Source organism: Bos indicus x Bos taurus, chromosome 5, assembly GCF_003369695.1.
Source record: "Bos indicus x Bos taurus breed Angus x Brahman F1 hybrid chromosome 5, Bos_hybrid_MaternalHap_v2.0, whole genome shotgun sequence".
Classification (NCBI taxonomy): domain Eukaryota; kingdom Metazoa; phylum Chordata; class Mammalia; order Artiodactyla; family Bovidae; genus Bos; species Bos indicus x Bos taurus.
Genome location: NC_040080.1, coordinates 3121383 through 3141194, shown reverse-complemented (window position 1 = coordinate 3141194; position 19812 = coordinate 3121383). Strand labels below are relative to the sequence as shown.

At 58.1% G+C, this 19812-nt stretch overlaps 1 protein-coding gene across 1 annotated transcript in view; it reads right to left on the bottom strand.

The window, feature by feature from the left end:
• CERK (ceramide kinase) overlaps window positions 1-10379 on the bottom strand; it is a gene marked incomplete at its 5' end in the record, with an annotated part of 36358 nt that extends 25979 nt beyond the window's left edge. Inside the window, one exon of the mRNA XM_027543379.1 lies at window positions 10127-10379. Coding sequence (XP_027399180.1) covers window positions 10127-10379 — 253 coding nt within the window. The remainder of the gene's footprint in view (window positions 1-10126) is intronic.
• Between the last annotated feature and the right edge of the window lie 9433 nt (window positions 10380-19812).

Genomic DNA, 19812 nt, shown 5'->3' with positions numbered 1-19812 from the left:
AGGGCCACCCGCGGCTGCCCTCTCCCTGCTGATTGTGACCAAGAGGTCTGGGCCAGACGGGAGGCAGACAGTTAACTGAGGAGCCCAAAGCAGACAGCAGCAGGCCGGCTGGCCGGAGTGGCACCCCCACAGAAGGAGTGGGGTCCCCACAGAAAACGGGGTCCCAGCAGAAGGAGCTGGGTCCCTGCAGAAGGAGCAGCCCTCGCAGGCCCTTCCCTTTGTCTCTATCCCCACCTCTGGGGCTTCCCTGATAGCTCAGTTGGTAAAGAATCCACCTGAAATGCAGGAGACCCTGGTTCGATCCCTGGGTTGGGAAGAACCCCTGGAGAAGGGAAAGGCTACCCACTCCAGTATCCTGGCCTGGAGAATTCCATGGGCTGTATAGTCCGTGAGTTTGCAACTGAGCGACTTTCACTTACACCTCTGCTCCAAGGGCAGCCTGGGTCTTGAACTGCACGCTGGATGCCTGTGTGCTAAGTTGCTTCAGCGTGTCTGGCTCTTTTTGACCCCATGGACTGTAGCCCGCTGGGCTCCTCTGTCCATGGCATTCTCCAGGCAAGAACACTGGAGTGGGTTGCCATTTCCTTCTCCAGGGTGTCTTCCCCACCCAGGGATCGAACCTGAGTCTCTTACATCTCCTGCACTTGCAGGCGGGGTCTTTACCACGAGCACCACTGGAGCAGCCCAAGCCTGCTGGACGCAGAGAAAGAAAGCCCGCTCCTGTGTCCAGGGAACCGGAGCACAACCGGCAGGGCTGGGAGGGCGTCCTGGCTCTGCCGGTAGACGGACACGTGCCGGGCTCCCTCTCGGCCTTCATGAGCAGAACACACAGGATGCGCAGAGGGGCCTTGGGAGCTGAATGGCCAAGTCCGTCAGCTCCTGGTGCCAGCCTCACCCAAGTGACCAACACCAGGGAGGCCCCCAGAAGCGTGCAAAGGCCTTAAGAGCTGGACTGATGTGGAAGCCCCCCTCCCACGGCCTTGCCATCTGTGTACAACCAGGCTGAGCACCTGCCTAAGAAAAGAAAATCCTCCAGAGGACTCACAACATAATATTAAAAATACCCAGCCTCCAAAATTAACCAGCACACCAAGAACCAGGCAACCCTGCAAGGCCCAGGGGGAAAGCCAGTCAGCAGACGCCCCACCCGGGACACCCCAGGTGTCTGAGGCGTCAGACACAAACTTCAGCATGGCTGATAGAACCAGGCTCGGTGAGGTGCTGCTCTGAACGTTCCTAAAGTGAACGGAAGGACAGAAGTTCCCAGGACAAAAAGAGACGACTAGAAGGAACCAAACGGAAAATTCAGAGCTGAAAGGACAGCATGTGAAATGCAACAGCCACTAGCTGGGCTCAGCAGTGGGGCTGCTGTGACAGGAAAGTCAGTGAAGCCCCACAACTCAGCAGGAAGAACCTGCTCTGAATAACAGAGAGGAAAAACTATTTTAAAGATGGCACAGGGACCTTCTGCTCTGAGATGAAGGGCGAGACTGCTCCTCCCTGGAGTCCCACGTGCCAGTAATGCCGGGAGACTCTGGAAGGCGGGCCGAAGGAGGGAGCTGAGCGGGGGCCTCGGGGCCAGGGAGAGACGGCAGAGAGTTCCCTGGGTTTCTTCCTGCCCCACGTTATCTCAGGTTTGAAGACTTCAGCAACTGGAAATGCCAACGGGTACACACAGAAAACTCCAACCAAGGTCGCTCTCTCCGGCCAAAGGACCAGGGGCAGGACAGCCCAGGAAGATGAGAAACTTCTGGAAAGAACTGCCCTCCTCCAGCAACACAGAACCCTGCCCTCCCCCGCCCCCCACCACCTGCAAAGGCTGCCTGGAGTCGAGACATCTGCCCTCGGGCGGAGGCAGGTGCCTGACGCTCCCCAGCAGCGTGGCGTGAGGGAAGCCAGCACTTTCATCCCAGCGGGTGTCGAGCCTCACGCCACAGGGGTCAGTGGAGATGAGGAGGGAGTGGACTCCCACCGCCTCCCAGCACGAGTGGGGTGCCCCTTACCTTCCTTGCTGGGCTGGTGTCCGGGGACCAAGGGGGGAGTCAGAACTTGCACCAACCTCCAGCCACCCTCCACGGCACGCAGTCACAGGGCATCCCCACCCTTCCAGCCAGGAGGTCTCAGTGGAGGCCGAGTCGGGGGTTCACCCAGCAGCAATGGGGGGCACCCCCTTGGCTGCTGATGAGGCCCAGGGGAACCTGGACTTCTTCCCCGATCTGACGGTAGCTAGTCCTTCCTACTCCCTGATGGCGCAGTGTCAGAGAAAGCCAGGTATAAGAGGAAACTTAAATAAGATCCAAATTTTCATAACGTAAAAAAGACAGAAATGTCCAAAAAAAAAAAAAAAAAAATCAATCACCATGCCAAGAACTGGGAAGATCTCAAAATGAGAGGGAAAAAAAGACAATTGCTCGATGCCAAAACTGAGATGACAAAGATGTTGGGGTTATCTGACGAGGATTTTACAGCCGCCATGGTGAAAATGCTTCATGAACAACTACACACTTAAAACAAATGAAGACATATAAAGACTCAGGGAAGAAGAAAGTCTCAGCAAAGAAACAGACGATTACAAAGAAGAACCACACGAAAACTTTAGAACTGAAAAAATACAATAGCCAAAACAGAAAACAAATGGGTGAACTCAACAGCAGGATGGAGACAGAGGAAAATCAGTGAGCTGGAAGATGCAACAAGAGAAATTACGCAAATTGAGCAACAGAGGAAAATAATTTAAAAAAAGCAACAGCACTGAAAAGAGCCTCAGGGACCTGTGGAGTCACAGCAGAGGATCCAACATGTGTCGCTGGAGCCTAGAAGTAGAGGAGGAGAGGGGATGAAAAAGTGTCCAAAAATAACAGCTGAAAACTTCCCAAAAGTTTTAACAAAAGATATAACCTCAAATGTCACTACTTCAAAGAAATCCAAGACACATCAGAGTCTGGATTCCAAAAATCAAGCACAAAGAAAAGAATGTTAAAATTAAGTCAAAGAGAAACAACACTTGACCTACAGGGGAAAGAATTTTGAATGATAGTGGATTTATCCTCAGAAATCACGGAAGGCAGAGCAAGCAGCACAATGGTTTTCCAGTGCTGAAAAGAAAAGAATCTTATACCCAGCAAAAATATCCTTCAGGGATTAAAGGAGAAATCAAGACATTCTCAGATGAAGAAAAACTAACAGTCTTACTGCCAGCAGACCTGTCCTAAAAGAACAGATACAGGAAATAGAAATGATAAAAGAGGACTCCCTGGAAAGAAAAAAAGAAAACAGAAGAAAGAATACAGTAAGTAAAGATACGTGCAGTATCTTTACTGCACAGCAGTATTTCCTTCTCTGCCTGACTTTCCTAAATTATGTTTGAGGGTTGAAGATGAAGCTGTAACACTAATGTGGTTCCAAATGCATGTGGAAGAGATGAGACAATTTTACTATGAAACGCGAGAGTAAAGTGATGCAGAGAGAGGGGAGGTTTCTGCACTTCCTCGAACTGGTTAAATGATGACTCCACTAGACTGGGATGAGGCTCACGCACAGACCAAGGCCGAGGGCCACACACAGAGCTGCACTCGAAAGCCGTATGGACACTTTACCACCCCACGCAGCTGGTTTAAACACAGGTGAAGACATACAGACAAGTCAGTATGGAATCCTAGAAACAGATGTTTAAGCAATCCACAGGAAGGCAGGAAAAAGCAGATAATGAAAACAAAAAATTAAATGGCAGATTTAACCCCTAATGCATTTACATTAAGAAGACACAGGTTGGCCTAGATGATTAAAAAACACGAGTCAACCCTACAGAGTCTAAAGAAACTCACTTCAAATCTAAGGGTGTAAGCAGGTTGAAAGTAAATGGGCAGAAGAGACACGTGGAGCAGGCGTGGCCACGTCACCCCGTAAAGTGGACTCTAGAACAGACAGAACAGTCAGAGACAGAGATGGGCACTACACAATCAAGAGTCGACCAGAATGAAGGCTTAGCGATCCTGAACGTGCATGCGCCAAACGACGCAGCAGGAAAACGCGCAGTGATGAACAACGGTTTACAGCAGGGTCGGCAAACTGCAGGCCAAATCCAGCATGCTGCCCCCTTCTATAAACAAAGGTTTCTTGGCACAAAGCCACATGCATTCACTCACATGCTGCCTACAGCAGCTTTTGCACTAAAGCAGCAGAACTGAGAAGCTGGGACCCACAAAGCCTAAAGTATTTGCAATCTGGCTTTTTCTTTTTTTAATTATTTACCCACTGATCTGATCTCTGGCTGTGCTGGGTCCTTGCTGCAGTAGGGGCTTTCCTCCAGCTGCGGGGGGCGGGTCCCTCAAGGCGGAGGCCTCTCCGGCTGCGGAGCACGGGCTTCGGCTGCCGCAGAGGGTGAGCTCAGCAGTTGCGGCTCCCGCGCCCCGGAGCACAGGCTCAGCGGCGGTGGTGCACATGCGCAGTTGCTCTGTGGCCTGTGCGATCTTCCCGGACCAGGGATTGAACCTGAGTCTCCGGCACTGGCAGCCGGATTCTTTACCACTGAGCCACGTGGGAAGCCCTGCCATCTGACTTCTTAAGGAAACATCTGCTGACCTACTTTGGAGTAACAAATAAAAGTTAGCTTTGGAATTATCTCAGTGTAATTACACTATTTATGACCACACTCGCCTACTCTGAAGCCACGTAATCTGACCATAGCTGAGGCAGGTACCTAGAGAGGGAGGGCAGGCAGGGCAGCTGTTTTTCTGACAGCTGCTTTTCAAAACCACAAAAGCCTATATGTCTCTTCCGATAGTGAGTCATATGCAAATCTGGAAAGATTTTTTTTTCTTAAATAGGTAAACAAGATAGCCATTTATTTCCTATTCAAATATACTGAGATTCCTATCTAACTCTGCAGGTTGCTGGCTTCACATAATCTGATATCATCTGCAGCAACTTTTGACCTCATCACCGGGCATACGTAAGACGTATCAGGAGATACAGAAATGCAGGGTATAAGATTTGTGGAGTGAACGGTTTAGGGGATTCGGTAGAATTTCTAGGTTCTACCCAAACTGTGTTTAGCTTCCCAGCCACTCCCAGTGGTTTTAAACTCACTCCTCTAGAGAAAAGTAAAGACGCTTGGACAGCAGGCAGCCACTCCCCCACGCTCTCCACCCGTGGCCCAGTCGCCCCTCCACGGTCGGGGGGTCCAGTCCCCAGCTGGCCACCACTCACCATGCAGCCAGGGACGGGCCGAACCCTGCCTCCCACAGACAGCCACTCACACGGTGCTCGGTGCACACCTGCTGTGTGCACAGACACGCGAGGACCTCCAGGAGGACAGGGAGGAGAAGCAAGGAAGTGAGCCCTTCCCATGCTGCATTCTGCCTCGAGAGCGCGCGCAGGGGAGATAAGACAGATAGTCCTAAAAAAGAAAACAGGGAAAACCCGTAACACAAAACAGAAGGAAACAGCTAGCGGAGAGGGACAAACAGCTGTACAAACACAAAAACCCGAAGATGGATGAGGGAAGGGCAAGGTGCCAGCAGAGCTGGGCCCTGAGCAGAGGTAAGATCTGAACACGGGGGTGGGGGGAGGGTCCGGGGGGAGAGGGGGGCTGTCTTGTGGGGCCTCAGGGGTCAAGGAGGTCAGAGCTGAGGAGCCCAGAAAGTGAGGCAGGCACGGGCAGCTTGTAAGCTAGTCGGCTAGCTGCCCAGCACGTGAAAGAATCTTCTAGAAGGGCAAGCACCCTAGGAGTAGGGGGTGGGGGGCAGAGTGCCTAGCCGTAGGCTTTGGGGCTGTATTAGATGGGCTTCATGGTGCTTTCCAAACTTCCATCCAACAACTTCGGGGTCACCCATCAGAAGGTGCTCGAGGGAGGGGACACGGTGAGCGAGGATGGACAAGGCAAGCCCGGAGGCAGGGCTGCAGGAGGCACTCAACCGGCCTGTGGCCTAAAGAGAACCACACAGGAGCGGAAAGCGCAGAGCCCCGATACCAGCCGGGGCACACAGACCCGGGAGCCAGCTGGCTGTCTCCTGTGGGCTGTGCCAGAAACTTGGAACCAGAGCTCAGGAGAAACTGGGACGGAAGGTGACTCAGTAGGAGAACCCACAGGGCGCTGCGATCAGGAGAGCGAGATAAGATCCCCAAAGTGAAGCCACCTCATGTGTTCAGTCGCTCAGTCACATCCAACTCTTTGAGACCCCACGGCTGCTCTGTCCATGGGGACTCTCCAGGCAACATTACTGGGGTGGTTTGCCATGCCCTTCTCCAGGGGATCATCCCAACCCAGGGGTCTTCTTCATTGCAGGCAGATTCTGTACCATCTCAGCCACCGGGGAAGCCCGAAGCCACCTTACCCTGGACCCACCCACATGGTCACAGAACAGCACGTGAAAGGCAGAGAGCAGCTAGGTTCTCTAGAAACGTCTGCTGTGCAGAAGTCTAGACCAATCGAGAGGATAAATAAATTGGGTCAGGGACAGAAAACAAAAAAAAACTGTCATCAGTACTTAATAAACACACAGAAAATATATCTCCTAAAGTATAAAACACTGTTTCTTAAATACTAGTCTTTTTTCCTTAGGATAGATGTTCAAACATGGCAAATTCACCAAATTACATCCTTAAAACGCATGAGTTTCATTGTATGCAAATTACGCCTAGATAAAGCTGATGTGAAAACAAATCCTGTTTTATGAGAGTAAACAGTAATAGGCACATTCACACAGAGACCAACAGCAAATATTCCCTCTCGAAGGTTACGGCTGCGATTCTCTCCCTGTGTGCTTGTCTGTGCTTTCTGGGTCTTATTAAACCAACATGAATTACTTTCATAAGCAGAAAAACAAAAATTAGTTTTAAGTATCCGTGGCTTGCCTATGTGTTTCCTGTGCAGTGGTGTTGGGCTGTAAATACAACAGTAACCTGTACAAGGAGCTTCCCAGCGACCCGGGGCATCCTCGGTGGGAGAGGGGAAAACTTCTGGAGGAGGCTGGGCACGGGCCACCCCCACCCTAGGGTGCCCCCCCCCCACACACACACACAAGTCCCAGCCCCAACTCTAAAGGAACACTTCCAGAGTCTCTCTGAGCGTGTTTTACTGTGGTCCCGGGATACAACTCGGATACAGCTTCAGCCTGTTTCAGGTTCAGCTCGCCCGAGCCACTGTGAGAAGGCTGGTCCGCGTTTCCTGTTTTCAGTCTGCCTCACTTCCGACCGGGCTGGTGCCAGGCAGCCTCACAGCTTCCTGAAGAGAGCGGCCCGCGCGGGGTCCAGAAGGCACCGCCTCCCGGTTCTTGGTCCTGCCTTTGCTCTGAGCCCCCCACTGAGGAGGAAGCCTGGACCTGGATTAAAAGCCGGCTCCCTTGTGTACATTATATACCATCCATTGAAACCCACTCACAAGTTCCACGTTCCCCCTTCTGCGAAAAGGAGCGACGCTGGAGAAGCTGTGCAGGTCAGACAAAGCGGCCGAGCCCGGTGCCCTCGGTGGCCCGGCCCTGGGCCCGCCTCGGTCCGTCTTCTAAGGCGGTCTCAATTCACTCAGCCTGCTTCTCACAGCCTCCGCCTCTCTTCCCTGCCCCGCCAGCCGCCGTCCACCCCGCACACAGGCACGCCTGGGACCGTGGCGGGCCGGCACTGCCACTCTGAAATGTCCCCTGGATGGGCTGCTGTCTACCCTCAGGCGTGGGGTCATCTCTCTTGGGCCTGGCTCCTCTAGGGGTGCACCTATGAGGAGCCCCCTGAGCTGCAGCAGCTGACCCAGGGCCTCCTCAGGGTGGTGGATGGCATGGGGTTGGGGGGAGGGCTCCTATAGCGCCAGCCTTTCTGGGGGGGGTACCCATCTCTTGCACACCACCAAGGAAAGCTCCAGATGAACCCATACAAGAGGGCCTTCAGAGTGTGCTAGAAGGAAGCAACCACCGTTTCAGGAAAGAGGTGGGCCACTGTGCAAGTGAGGAGCTCGGAAAAGCAAGCTGACCCAAAGTGCACAAAGCCCAGAATCTGGGGGCCGGAAACCATAATGACAGCTGGCCAAGGATGCCAACGCTGAAAGCCGGCAATGCGAGTCCCCCACCCATACACCCCAGACGGGTGGGGCCCATTTGGTGTCCACGTGGCTGCTGTGGCCTAAACGAGGCCACGGCACCCAGGCACAGTGGCTGAAATTGGACCCACCACGCTTCACACGCCGGTTCAGCCACTAGCTGGGCCAGTTCCTCACACTCCTGAGGCTCGGCCTCTTCATCCGTAAAATCCAGGAGAAGCTGCCCGGCAGGAATGCGCCGTGTATGAATATGACACAGGACAGACCACGTGGCTGCACCAAGAGCCTGTGAAATGGGAGTGCTCCATCCCGAAGCAGAGATTCGCAGGGAAGTTCAAACGCCCTCAGGGCCAGGCCAGGGGAGACCGGGACCTGGGGCCCTGCTGCGTGCTGCCAGGAGGCTAAGGCTGACCTTCTAGGATGACACTTCTTCCCCAGGGGACAACAGAAAGCTGGTGGAAGGGTGAAGTCTCAGATCGCTGGCCACAGAGTAGCTCTCTGCAGACCATGCTTGTGGTGAGCCCCAGGCTGCAAACCAGGAGTCCGAGACCACCCTGACCTTGGCCCCAGCAAACTGGCCGGCTCTGCCCACCCCTCCCCCATCAGCAGAGCCATCCAACCTCAGGGACGAGAAAGCCCCCACAGATACAGTGCAGCACCCCGACTGCCCCCAAGGCACTGAAAAGGCATCCCAAACTCAGCATGTCCACTAGAGAATTCCAACCTCTCCTGCACCCCACCAATTAACAACTAAACCCCCGCTCATCCTGCAATTCCAGTAAGCCCAAACCTGGACCCCCGTTCCGCTGGCCCTCCCCATCTAAGCAGACAGACCCAGCCCTGCTCAGCGCCCCTCTGCCGGACAAGGCCAGCAGCCTCCTGCCTGTGGTTCCCTGGCCCGCCTCTGTCTGCTCCCTGCCAGGCCCACGGGGTGCCTTTCACCAGGTGAAGATGGATAAAGCCCTCTGGGGTCCCCACCTCAGCCCCTGCCACCCAAAGAGCCCGGCCCCCTTCCCCACCTCCCGCGGCTCCCCCACCCTGTGTGGGTCTCCGGGCCAGCCTCTGGCCGTGGCCCCTGTGGTCCTGCTGCCTGGACCGTCTCGCCAGGAGGTGCACAGGCCTCTGCAGGGCTCTGGTCCAGTGCCGCCCTGCAGGTGAGGAGTCCCGGGACCCCCTGTCCCCACCCCCTTCTCGCACGTCCACACCCACGTGTCCTCCACGCACGCCCCAGACCCTCTGACAGAAACTGCTCCACTGCGGCAGGGACTCTCTCAGGAGTGCTGAGCCCGGGCGAGCACGCTGCCCTGCCCGCCACGACGGGCCCTCCATAACAACTTGCTGAAGACAAGTCAATGAGATGGAAACACCCACACTCTCCAGCCACTGGAAACACACCCAGACTGGCCAGGCCCCCGCTGCCTCTGCCAGGGAGGCCTCCTGGCTCTCACTGTCCCACCAGGTAACTGCCCTCTTGCCCAGGGTCAACTGACACCTCCATAAGCCGCTGCCCGTCCTCCTGCCTCTGGGCAGCTCGGCAGGGGCCCGCTGGCCCCTTCTCCTTGGGAGCAGACAGGACCCCTTTTTAGTTAAACCAGGGCTTCCCCGAGTCCGAGGGCCTCTGCAGGTCGTGTGTCCAGCCTGTTGCAGCAAAATGAACAGCCCCCTCCCCCCAGGGAGCACATCCCAGATTGAAGGTCACCAGCCCTTGCTTCACTGCGGGGACAGGAACTCCGGTCTCCACTCCGGATCGGGTTAAACTGACACCGGGCGCGGGGCGCCGGCACCCCCTCGGGTCCCTCCGTCACAATCGATCGGAATGGTGCCCTTCAGACGCTGGCAGGCGGGGTCCCAGAGAGACGGTCCGTGCGGTCCGTCCGGGGGACACCTCCTGGGCCGCAGACCTCCCCGGGCCTTCACGACCCCGCGCCCCTCGCCCTCGGGGGTCGCGTCCCCGCCGCCCCCCTCCCTCACCCCGGCTCTCCCCAGCGCCGGCTGGCTCTTTGTCACGGGTCCCGGCCCTTCCCTGCCCGCCGGCCTCCCCGGGGCCCCTTCCCCCCTACCGCAGCCCGGCCGAGCCGGCGGGCCGGCGGCGACACTCACCCGCGCCTGGGTCCCCGGCTCCGGGCCCGGGGCTCCGCCACCAGCGCAGCAGCGCCCGCGCGGGGTCCAGGCTCACGGCGCAGCGCTGCTGCTTCACCCAGAGCACCGAGCGCAGCGGCTCCGCCGCCCCCATCGCGCCCGGCGCCCGGGGCGCCGCCTGCTCGGCCGGGCTGGGGGCGCGCGCGGCGCCGAGGGGCGCGGGACCGTTAGCGGCCCCCTGGAGCCGGCCCGGGCGCGGCGGCGGCGGCGGCGCGGGGCGGGCGGGGCGGGCGGGCGGCGCTGCGTCACCCCGTACGCGGAGCGGCCGCGGACACCGAGGAGGGGCCGCGGGCAGCGCGCGGAAGACGGCGAGGGCGGCCGGCCGGAGCGGAGCGGAGGGCCGGGCTGGGGGCCGGACGCGGAGGGATGGGGGGCAGCCGAGGGAGGCGGGCGCACCCCGGGGACCAGGAGGGGTCCGGGATCCGGCGGGGGGCGGGGAGGAGGAGGGAGGCGGACGGGGGCGCGGGGTTCCGAGCAGAGGAGCCGAGGAGGGGCCTGCGCGGAGGAGGAGGAAGGCGAAGGGGGCGGCGGGGTGCGGGTAAAGAGGGGCGGAGAACAGGGGAGGGGCCGGGCGATCAAGGACGCGGCTGGGCTGGGGTCGAGGCGCCAGGGCGCCGGCTGAGCTCTGGGGTTTAGCTCTGGCTGGGGCGGAGGAGGCTTCCTCTGGCCGCCGACCGTAGGGTCCCCAGGCCAGAGTGACCCGGGGGCGGGGAGCTCAGTAGCGCCTCCCTGGCCGGTCGTGGGGACAGGCGGGGTCCTCCAGGGGCGCAGAAAATGCTACCCGGGCGGTCCTGTGGGTGCGGTGGGAGGGGCCTGGTTTTGGGGTGGGCGTGGACTAACCCGCCCCTCCTCACGCGGCCACCCTGGGCAGCCTGCTGGCCGCGGGCATTGGGCCGCATCTTGGATCCTCGTCATCTCCTCTTGGAAATATAAACCTGAAGACCTAGCAGGCACCCTCGGGAGGTGTGGACCCTGTTGGCTCCAGCCTGGCAGTGGACACCACCTCCTCTGCTTCTGGGGTCATCTTCATGACCACCGGGTGACCCCCGCATTCCTAAGGGGGGCAGTTTCAGGCACTGAGGGCTGAGCAGTAAGGGATGGGGCCAGCGTGTGAACCAGGCAGTCTGAGTCAAAGGGTCCTGCCGGGCCTGCACACCCAGACTGGGGACAGATGGCCACTGAGGAGGCCTGTCCTGGTCACAGGTGGCAGAGGCGGGGCTCAAAGGCCCGCCAGGGTCCAGCCACCCCTTACTGCCCATGGGGGTATGTGTCTGGGGTGGGGGTTGCCGAGAGCAGCTCGGGGTCCCACAGCCCAGGTTCTCAAGGCCAGCCAACCTGCACAGGGTGGGCTGCTGGGGAACCAGCAGAGGGGAGGGACCTGCAGGCCGGCAGGCAGGAGGGCTTCCTGGAGGAGGTCTCCCCCTTAGGGACCTGGCAGGAAGCTGGAGGGGAGCCGCTGAGCCCTCCTCTCCCTCCTGAGCAGGCCCAAGGAGAGGGGGTTCCTGTTCTGAGCCGGGAGGCACCACCCTGGCACACCCGGACACTCTTCCTCACTGCCCTGCTCAGCTCCACCATCCCTTGTCCACAGGGGGCCTTTGCTGACCACCCCTCAGCCCAGCGGGGCCGCAGCCTCGCTCACAGAGCACATCACACCCCCACCACCAGCTCCACGAGGATGTGGACTTGCCTGGCCCTGTGGCGCCAGCCCTGAACACACTGGGGCACGTAATAAGGGTGCCCGTGTTTGTCCCAGACTCATCACTGAAGAAGCTGCTGCTCAGAGCAGCAGGCTCCCAAGTGACAGATCTGGCTCCAGGGGCCTGAGCCACCTGTGCGCCGCCCCTCCCCGCCCGCCCCAGCTCTCCTTGGCTTCTCTTGCACATGTCTTCCCTCAGATGGCAGAATGGCGGGCATGCAGCCTTGCTGCCCGTGCCTGGCACCAGGGAGCCACACGTACTGGTCTTGTCCTGCCAGCTTCCTGTGACTCACTCCTGCTGGAGTCCAGCCCCCGTTCAGCCTGGGGCAGGGAGTCAGGAGCCAGGACACGGCAGAGGGTGGGGGTGGGTTCTGGCCCCTCCCTTGGGCACGCGGCACCTGATCTCCCGGCAAGGCCTGCCCTGCCCTCTCCCTCCCTCGGCTGCCGCTCTGAGACTCTGGAAACGTGGATATGAAACCTCTCTGGAAATCTTGCGCCAGTGCCGGGCGGGGGTGGTATCACAGCGCTGCCCTGAAGAGTAATCAGGAGATCAACTCTGAATATTCATTGGAAGGACTGATGCTGAAGCTGAAGCTCCAGTACTTTGGCTACCTGATGCCAAGAACTGACTCATTGGACAAGACCCTGATGCTGGAAAAGATTGAAGGCAGGAGGAGAAGGGGACGACAGAGGATGAGATGGTTGGACTGCATCACCAGCTCAATGGATATGAATTTGAGCAAACTCTGGGAGACAGTGGAGGACAGAGAAGCCTGGTGTGCTACAGTCTGTGGGGTCGCAAGGAGTTGGACAAGACTGAGCGACTGAGCAACGGCAACGACGGTGAAGAGCTGTGGCAGGGACCAGCCGGTGGGCAGGGACTCAGAAATCCCAGCCCCGCCGTGGGACCTCTGCCTGGGGCCTCCCTGGGCTGGGCCCCTTCTGCCCTCTTCACTCACTCACATAGGGTCCTTGAATGCCATGTGTCAGCTCGTACAGTCCCACAGCCAAGGGGGCGCCCAGAGAGGACGCAGGTGCCCCTGCCCCCCACCCTCACCTCCTCCGTGGGGAGGCCCCAGAGTCAAATGCAAAACACTGGTGGGGCCCCAAGGGACCGCCTCCGCTCACTCGGTAGACCACAGGCCAGGCCAGGGTCTCCTAGTTATGGGTGGTGGTGTGACCCCTAAAATCCACACGCTGTGGTTCTAGCGCCCAGGACCTCAGAACGTGCATGTGTGTGGAGCTAGACTTGATGGAGGCAGTTAAGGTGAAGTGTGGCCTGTGGACCCATCCAGCGTGACTGGTGGCTTTAGCAGGGGGGGAGATCTGGACACTGAGACCAGGTGTGCTGGTGCCCAGACGGTCAAACATAAGAGGCCCCACTTGCAAGCCCCCGAGAGAGGCCTCAGAGCAACCAAGCCTTGTTGGCGCCTTGACCTCGGACTTGCAGGCTCTCTGAACCGGAACTGGGGAAATAAACTTTTATTGTTTAAGCCACCCAGTCTGTGGCATCTTGCAGCCCTGGCAAAGCCCTCCTGTGGCCCTCCATGCCAGGGAGCTGTCCTCCTCGGTTTGGGGAGGGGCCTGGCCAATGCAGGACCCCCATGCTTAAACCAGGGAGAAAGTATCAAAATAAAGTTTCCAGAAGACGGGCTTCCTGCGGTTGAGCTGCATGGGGAGAGGGCTGGGCTGGGGGTCAGGCGCCCATTAAGGGCTGTGGGCCTGTGACTCAGCACAGCACTGGGGGATGGGAAGAAGGAGGCGGCTTCACCCCCAGAGTCGCTGGCAGCCCCCATCCCCACCCCTGTCCTGATGGCCCCTCAGAGCTGGCTGCAAAGACGAATCAGAGGAGCAGACAGCAAGGACCTTCACTCTGTGGGGGTGGCGTGGCCCTCTGCTCAGGAAGTGCCCTGGCTGGACTTCCAGCCCCCTTGCTGCTCACCTGTCCCATGCGGGACCCTGGGCAGAGGCCCTTCCAACCTGTCTGCCTGGGAAGTCCCACCAGCTGTCTCCTCCAACACGGCTGAATCAGTGGAGAGCTCCGCTGGGGCCTCCTCTGGGCTGCCTGTGCCTGGCCCCTCTCCGCCTGCAGCTCTGCAGGGCACACCGTCAGTGGCCCGCTGGGTGCGCAGCTGGCCAGTCTTCTGCGGGGCTTCCATGAGCCCTGGCAGCCCGCTGGGCCAGAGGGCAAGGGCTCAGCCTGGCAGCCTGCATCCCTGGCCCGCCAGGCCCTGCCACCTGCCCTGTCCCATGTCCTCGCTGCCAGCTTGGGCTGCTGCCTGGTGGCCCATCTGCCCTGCAGCCTGCAGCGGCAAGCTTGTCTGGGCTGGACACCTCGGCCAGCACTGGCCAGCGCCCCCTGGACTGCCCTGTGCCTGCCCAGGTCACCTCACTCGTGGGATGCTTGGTCTCTGAGGCACTGTCTGGGCCCACAAGCGTCCTGCCCACCGGCTCATTCCTGCCCAAGGCCCACTGGCTTCTGCCCACTGAGCCCTGGCCACCTGCGGGGACCTGGCACCATCAGCATCTTCCAGCACCATCCATTCCATGACCTCTGACCGACTTCCTCTCTGTCCTGGGAGCCCCTGGCTGTGTGGACTGCGACAGCTGCCTGCTTATCTTCCCAGGCTTCCTTCCCATGAAGTCAGCACCTCACTTGACATCAGACCCGCGGGGTGGGGAGGGAACACCTGCCCCAGCTGCAGCTGCTGCCAGCAAGGCCGCCTTCCGCCCTGCGCCCTCCGTCCTGGAGGAAGAGCTTCTCACTGCTGCGGGGCAAGGTTGACTGCCTGGAAGCAACGTCCAGGAGAGAATAAGCTGAAAAGTTACAAAAATGCACATCCCCATGTTGCTCCTGTGGGGGCTCCCAGGTGGCACTGGTGGTAAAGAACCCAGCTGCCAATGCAGGAGCTGTAAGAGACCCAGGTTCAGTCCCTGGGTGGGGAAGATCCCCTGGAGGAGGGCACGGCAACCCCCGCCCCCGCCAGTATTCTTGCCTGGAGAATCCCATGGACAGAGGAGCCTGGCGGCTGCAGTCCGTAGGATTGCACAGAGCTGAACACGACTGAACGACTGAGCATGCACGCACGTTGCTCTTGCGACACAAACAACAAGCTCTGCGAGTGGGAGTCCTTGGCCCCATTTTACACACGGACAGTCAGGCCACAAAACTAACCTGGCCTGCTCACATTCTGCAGAAAGGTAACCATCCGGCTGGGAGCCCCAGGGCCACACCGGCGCAGGAGACTCGAATGTGAGAACAAGGGCACTCCAGGGCAGCCTGTGCCCCAGTGGGGCCCACCCTGGGCACGCCAGCAGGGCTACCCCTGGGGGCGCACAGCAGGTCCTGCCTGACCTGCTGTTGCGGATCCTCATCCGGACTCCCAGAGGGCAAACTGCAGAGGCTGTCTGCCCACCCAGGAAAGCCCTGAGATTGGGCTGGCGTGGAGGGTGGCCCTCAGGGGTGGTGACCTCAGGGCTGGTGGTCAAGGGCTGACCTGAGCTGGAAGGTCGGGGGGTGGGGCTAGTCGAGGATAATTCCGCAATGGCCAAGGATCAAGGCTGCTTGCACCCTTGGGCAGCGCGGCGAGTAGCGTGCCAGGGGAGGGCTCCAAGGCCAGGATGGGCTTCAGTCTGGGTCCCATGGGCCCCCAGGCCTGCTCGGGTGAGCCATCTGGGTCGGGCACTGACAGGGTGCATCTCATCCCGCATCTCATCTCCAGGGTGAGCCTGCCCTGCAGGGGAGGGGACGGTCTCAGCGGGGTCAGGGCCAGGGTTACCCAGCAGTCAGGAGTGGAACATGGACTGACACGCAGGGCGGTGGAAGCCCAAAAGGTGCACTCAGACAACCCGGCCACATTCTGGGTTTCTCTGCCAGTGGGGAACAGGCCCAGAGGCCCTGAGAGTGGGTCTGCCTTGTCAGAGGTGGTGTTTGCGCTGCAGTAGGCTGTTCTGGAGAAAAGACCAGCTCCCTCGGGGGGAGGGTCTTGGGCTCTAGGGAGACTCCCCCTCCCCATCTCTGCAGCTGGAGGGAAGCCTGCTGGCTGGCTGGGGTCCTTACAGGCAGGGTGAGCTCAGTGAAGGTGGTGGGAGGCCTCCCCCAGGTCTGCAGAGAGTCCACTTCTGATTCCCATGGCGTGATCTTGACTCCTGCGTGTGTGTGGTGGGGGTGCTGCTACTGTGTCCAGCCTTGGGGACTCGGGGGAGGAGGACCCTGGGAGGTTCCCGGCCAGGTGACACCTACAGCCCAGCATGCAGCCGGGCCGGTGGAGTGGCCTTGATCGGGTGGAGTGGACTGGGGTGGGGAACACCACACCTGGCGCCCAGGGCTGCTGGGGACGCGGCGGAGGTGGTGACAGCTCAGGACAGCCTGATCGGGAGAGGCTGGACAGCACACCTGGATAGACGCCGTATTTGTCTTTTTCTATCCAAGCTCTGTAAAAAATCAGAGGAAATTGCAAAGACGTGGGGGAAGGATGATCTGAGTGAGCCACGCAGTAGGGGAGGGCAACGGAGATGTCCATGAGCTGGGAGGAGTAGGCGGGTGGGTCTGGGGACAGGAGGCAGGGGACGGCGCTGGGTTCGGAGCCTGTGCACCCTGTGGGGAGGGGGAGCAGAAAACCTGCTTCGGATAAACCCAGGAAAATGCAAGTAAGGCCTTCTGGAGGAAAGACAATCTTAAAGATGAAGAATAAACACAATCTGGGCTCAGGCCAGGAGTTCTGCAGCACAGACAAGCATCTACTACTGAGTCCAACACAAAACAAAGGTGGGGAGAGAAGAAGAATGAGAAACAACGTTGAATTGCCAGGGCACCTAAGAGAATGATTGAAATCAGTGGAACCGAGACAAACCCAGCTAGATATTGCTGCGCAGCGGCAGCTGGCCAGCGGACACCGTGTGTGGAGGGACAGGCCGGAGGGACACCAAAGAAAAGGTGAGCTGGAGAGCTGCACGCTCGCACGCAGAGTCTGTGTGTAGCAGGAGCTGGAACACCAGCGGGAAGCGGGGCGTGAGTGGCAAACTCAGGGCGCGAGGCTCAGGTCCGGGACCGCGGGCCACTGTGCTCCGCCTCCTTGACAGACAGGGACACTGAGGCCAGAGACCTCTGAAAAGTCCAGGCAAGCAGCCATCCCCTGACTCAGGCTCACTGAGCCCTACTGTGTGCCAGGCCCTGGCAGGTGCAGGGACCCAACCCAGGAGCAGAGTCCTGCAGGGCCTCCTGCACGAGCTCCCTGTGGGCCCAAGGGAAGGATCGAGGATGAAGGTCCTAACAGGTAACGCATTTCACTACTTGCAGAACAGCCAGGAAATGCGCCTGCAATGCAGGAGATGCAGAAGATGTGGGTTGAATCTTTGGGAGGAGGAAACGGCAGCTCGCTCTAGTATTCTTGCCTAGGAAATCCCATGGACAGAGGAGCCTGGCAGGCTCCAGTCCACAGGGTTGCAAAGAGTTGGCCACGACAGACTAGTAACAACAGGAAACAGAGGGAAGTCACCAAGTCCTGCAGAGGCAGCGATGCCCGCCTTTATTCATAGCCTGCTCTGTGTCAGTCGGGACCCAGTTCATGGCCTTCCCTGGAGATAAAGCTAATTGTGCTCATTTTACAGATGAGGGGCCTGAGGCTCAGTGGGATGTGAGCACTGCTCTATCTGAGGTAAGACATAGACATGGTCTGTTTCTATAGACAGACTTCTGCATCAGCCACCAAAGTGCTGTAACATCTGTTTGTGTTAGGAAAACATCCAAAAAAATCCTCAAGCAACCAAACAAAAAGATACACAAGAACCCTTTAAACTCTTTCTTAGATGCTACGAAATCTCAGAGCTTTGTTTGCGTGGCTGGGGTGAGAGGCAGCTGTCCCCACAAGGGTCATTTGCTTGCCAAGCTGCCATTCAGAGTGAAGGTGATGAGGGATGTGGGCAAACAGTCCAGGTTTAGGGAAATGGCCAGGTCTTGCATCTTATCCATGGGACTCATTGCAGGAAACCACTGTGGTTTTAGGAGCTGAGATCCACAGTTTTGATCAGACCTGTCAGAAGGGTCAACACACCTGGAAAGGAGAGGGAATCCAACAAGACTCCTGGACACGTTCCTCTTCCAGCTCCTGCTCAGCAGCCAAAGGGACCCTTTTCAAATGGAAATCCAGATTTCTTCTGAATTCTGTCCGTCTCCCCTCAGGGCCTAGCTGCTTCTCTGCTCTTGACTTGGCTTCTGGTCAGCAGAGTTTACTGGACCTGTGATGGCTGGTGGCCGCAGCTGCTGGAGTCAAGGGCGGGGCTGAGGCTGTAGGAGGCGTGAGGGCGGATGGGCAGAGGCTGGGGGTGAGCCAGGCGCAGGCCTTGTCTTCATGCCTGTGTCCCTGGTGCCCACGCAGCACCTGGCAAACGCTGTGTCTCAGTCGCTCAGTGGTGTCCGACTCTGCGACCGCATGGACCATAGCCCACCAGGCTCCTCTGTCCATGGAATTTTCCAGGCAAAGAATACTGGAGCAGGTTGCCATTTCCTCCTCCAGGGGGTCTTCTCGACTCAGGGATAGAACTTGGGTCTCTTGTATCTCCTGTATTGGCAGGGGAACTCTTTGCCACTGAGCCAACCGGGAAGCCCCCGGCAAGCTCTATATTTTCAATAAGTATTTGTTGAGTGGATGAGCACAGGAAAGTCAATGGAGCAGTTTCAACCTGAGGCAAATTTGAGTTTAAATCAGGGGTTGTATACAGAAACAGTGGCTGGGGCAAACGTTAGGGCGTGGTGGGGACTGAGGCACGCCAGACTCACCTTCCTGTTGAAAGATGGCAGGGCCCTTCAGCTCCTGTGAAACGTGGGCTCTTGCTGTCAGATTGCTGGTGTTTTCAAGAGAAGCCAGAAATGCACATTGTGTGTGTGTGTGTAACCTTATGGTTTTTAAATATCGACTACTAACTCCAATCCAAAATATAAAACCTTTGGCAGGACAACAAAGCCTGGATGCAGGCCAGAGGCTTTCAGAGAGCAGCCCATTTGTGACGTCTCACTGAAAACCACAGAAGTGAAGCTAGATTTTAAAAGCCATTATTCAACGATAGAGATTGAGGAGTACGCAGCAGCAATCAGTAGGTATATATGCCCCCAGCAGCAGAGAGAAAAGCACACAGGAAGGGTTTCTAGAGAGGCAAGGACAAAATAACATTCAGGAAAGCACTACACGCAACGGATTCAGCCTGGACAAGAGCCAGAGCCCAAGGGAGCCTTGGTGGTCATGCCAGAGGCCCTGGCTCAAAGTCCAGGGTGCCAGGCTCACAGGTGTGGGCAGACGCCACGTGGGAGCCAGGGCCCCAGGTGGGAGGAGGGGACGGGTAGGGAGGGAGAGTCCGGGTTAAGCAGAGCATGGAGGTAACATGCTGCCTGCCCTGTATGTGAGCGAAGGATTGCTGTGACCATCTAGCCACCGGCCACTGCAGCCCTGCCCCCAACACCGAGCATCCAGAGAGGATTCAGGATGGAGAAAAGGTCGATAAGATGCAGATCAATGGTGTGACTTCCATGAGCCCAGACTCTTACATCTTTCCAATCATAGTAAAGTGCTCAATTCATGAATTTAAGATGTCTGGTCTTCTTTAATCAGCGTTAATCTTGTGATGTTTGACTACTTGGTTTTTTGGTTTGTTTTGTGCCAAAACTTCTATATATCCTGGCTCCTTCCTAACTTCTTTGGAACAGTCCCTCAGAGCTGAGAGGCTGCCTTCTAGCCTTAAGTCCCCAGTATGTGTGTGTGTGTGTGTGTGTGTGTGTGTGCGCTCAGTTGTTAAGCCAACTCTTTGCGACCCCACAGACTATAGCCCACCAGGCTCCTCTGTCCATGATGTTTCCCAGGCGAGAACACTGGAGTAGGTTGTCATTTCCTCCTCCAGGGGATCTTCCTGACCCAGAGATTGAACCCTCATCTCCTGCATTCTCCTGCATCGGCAGGCA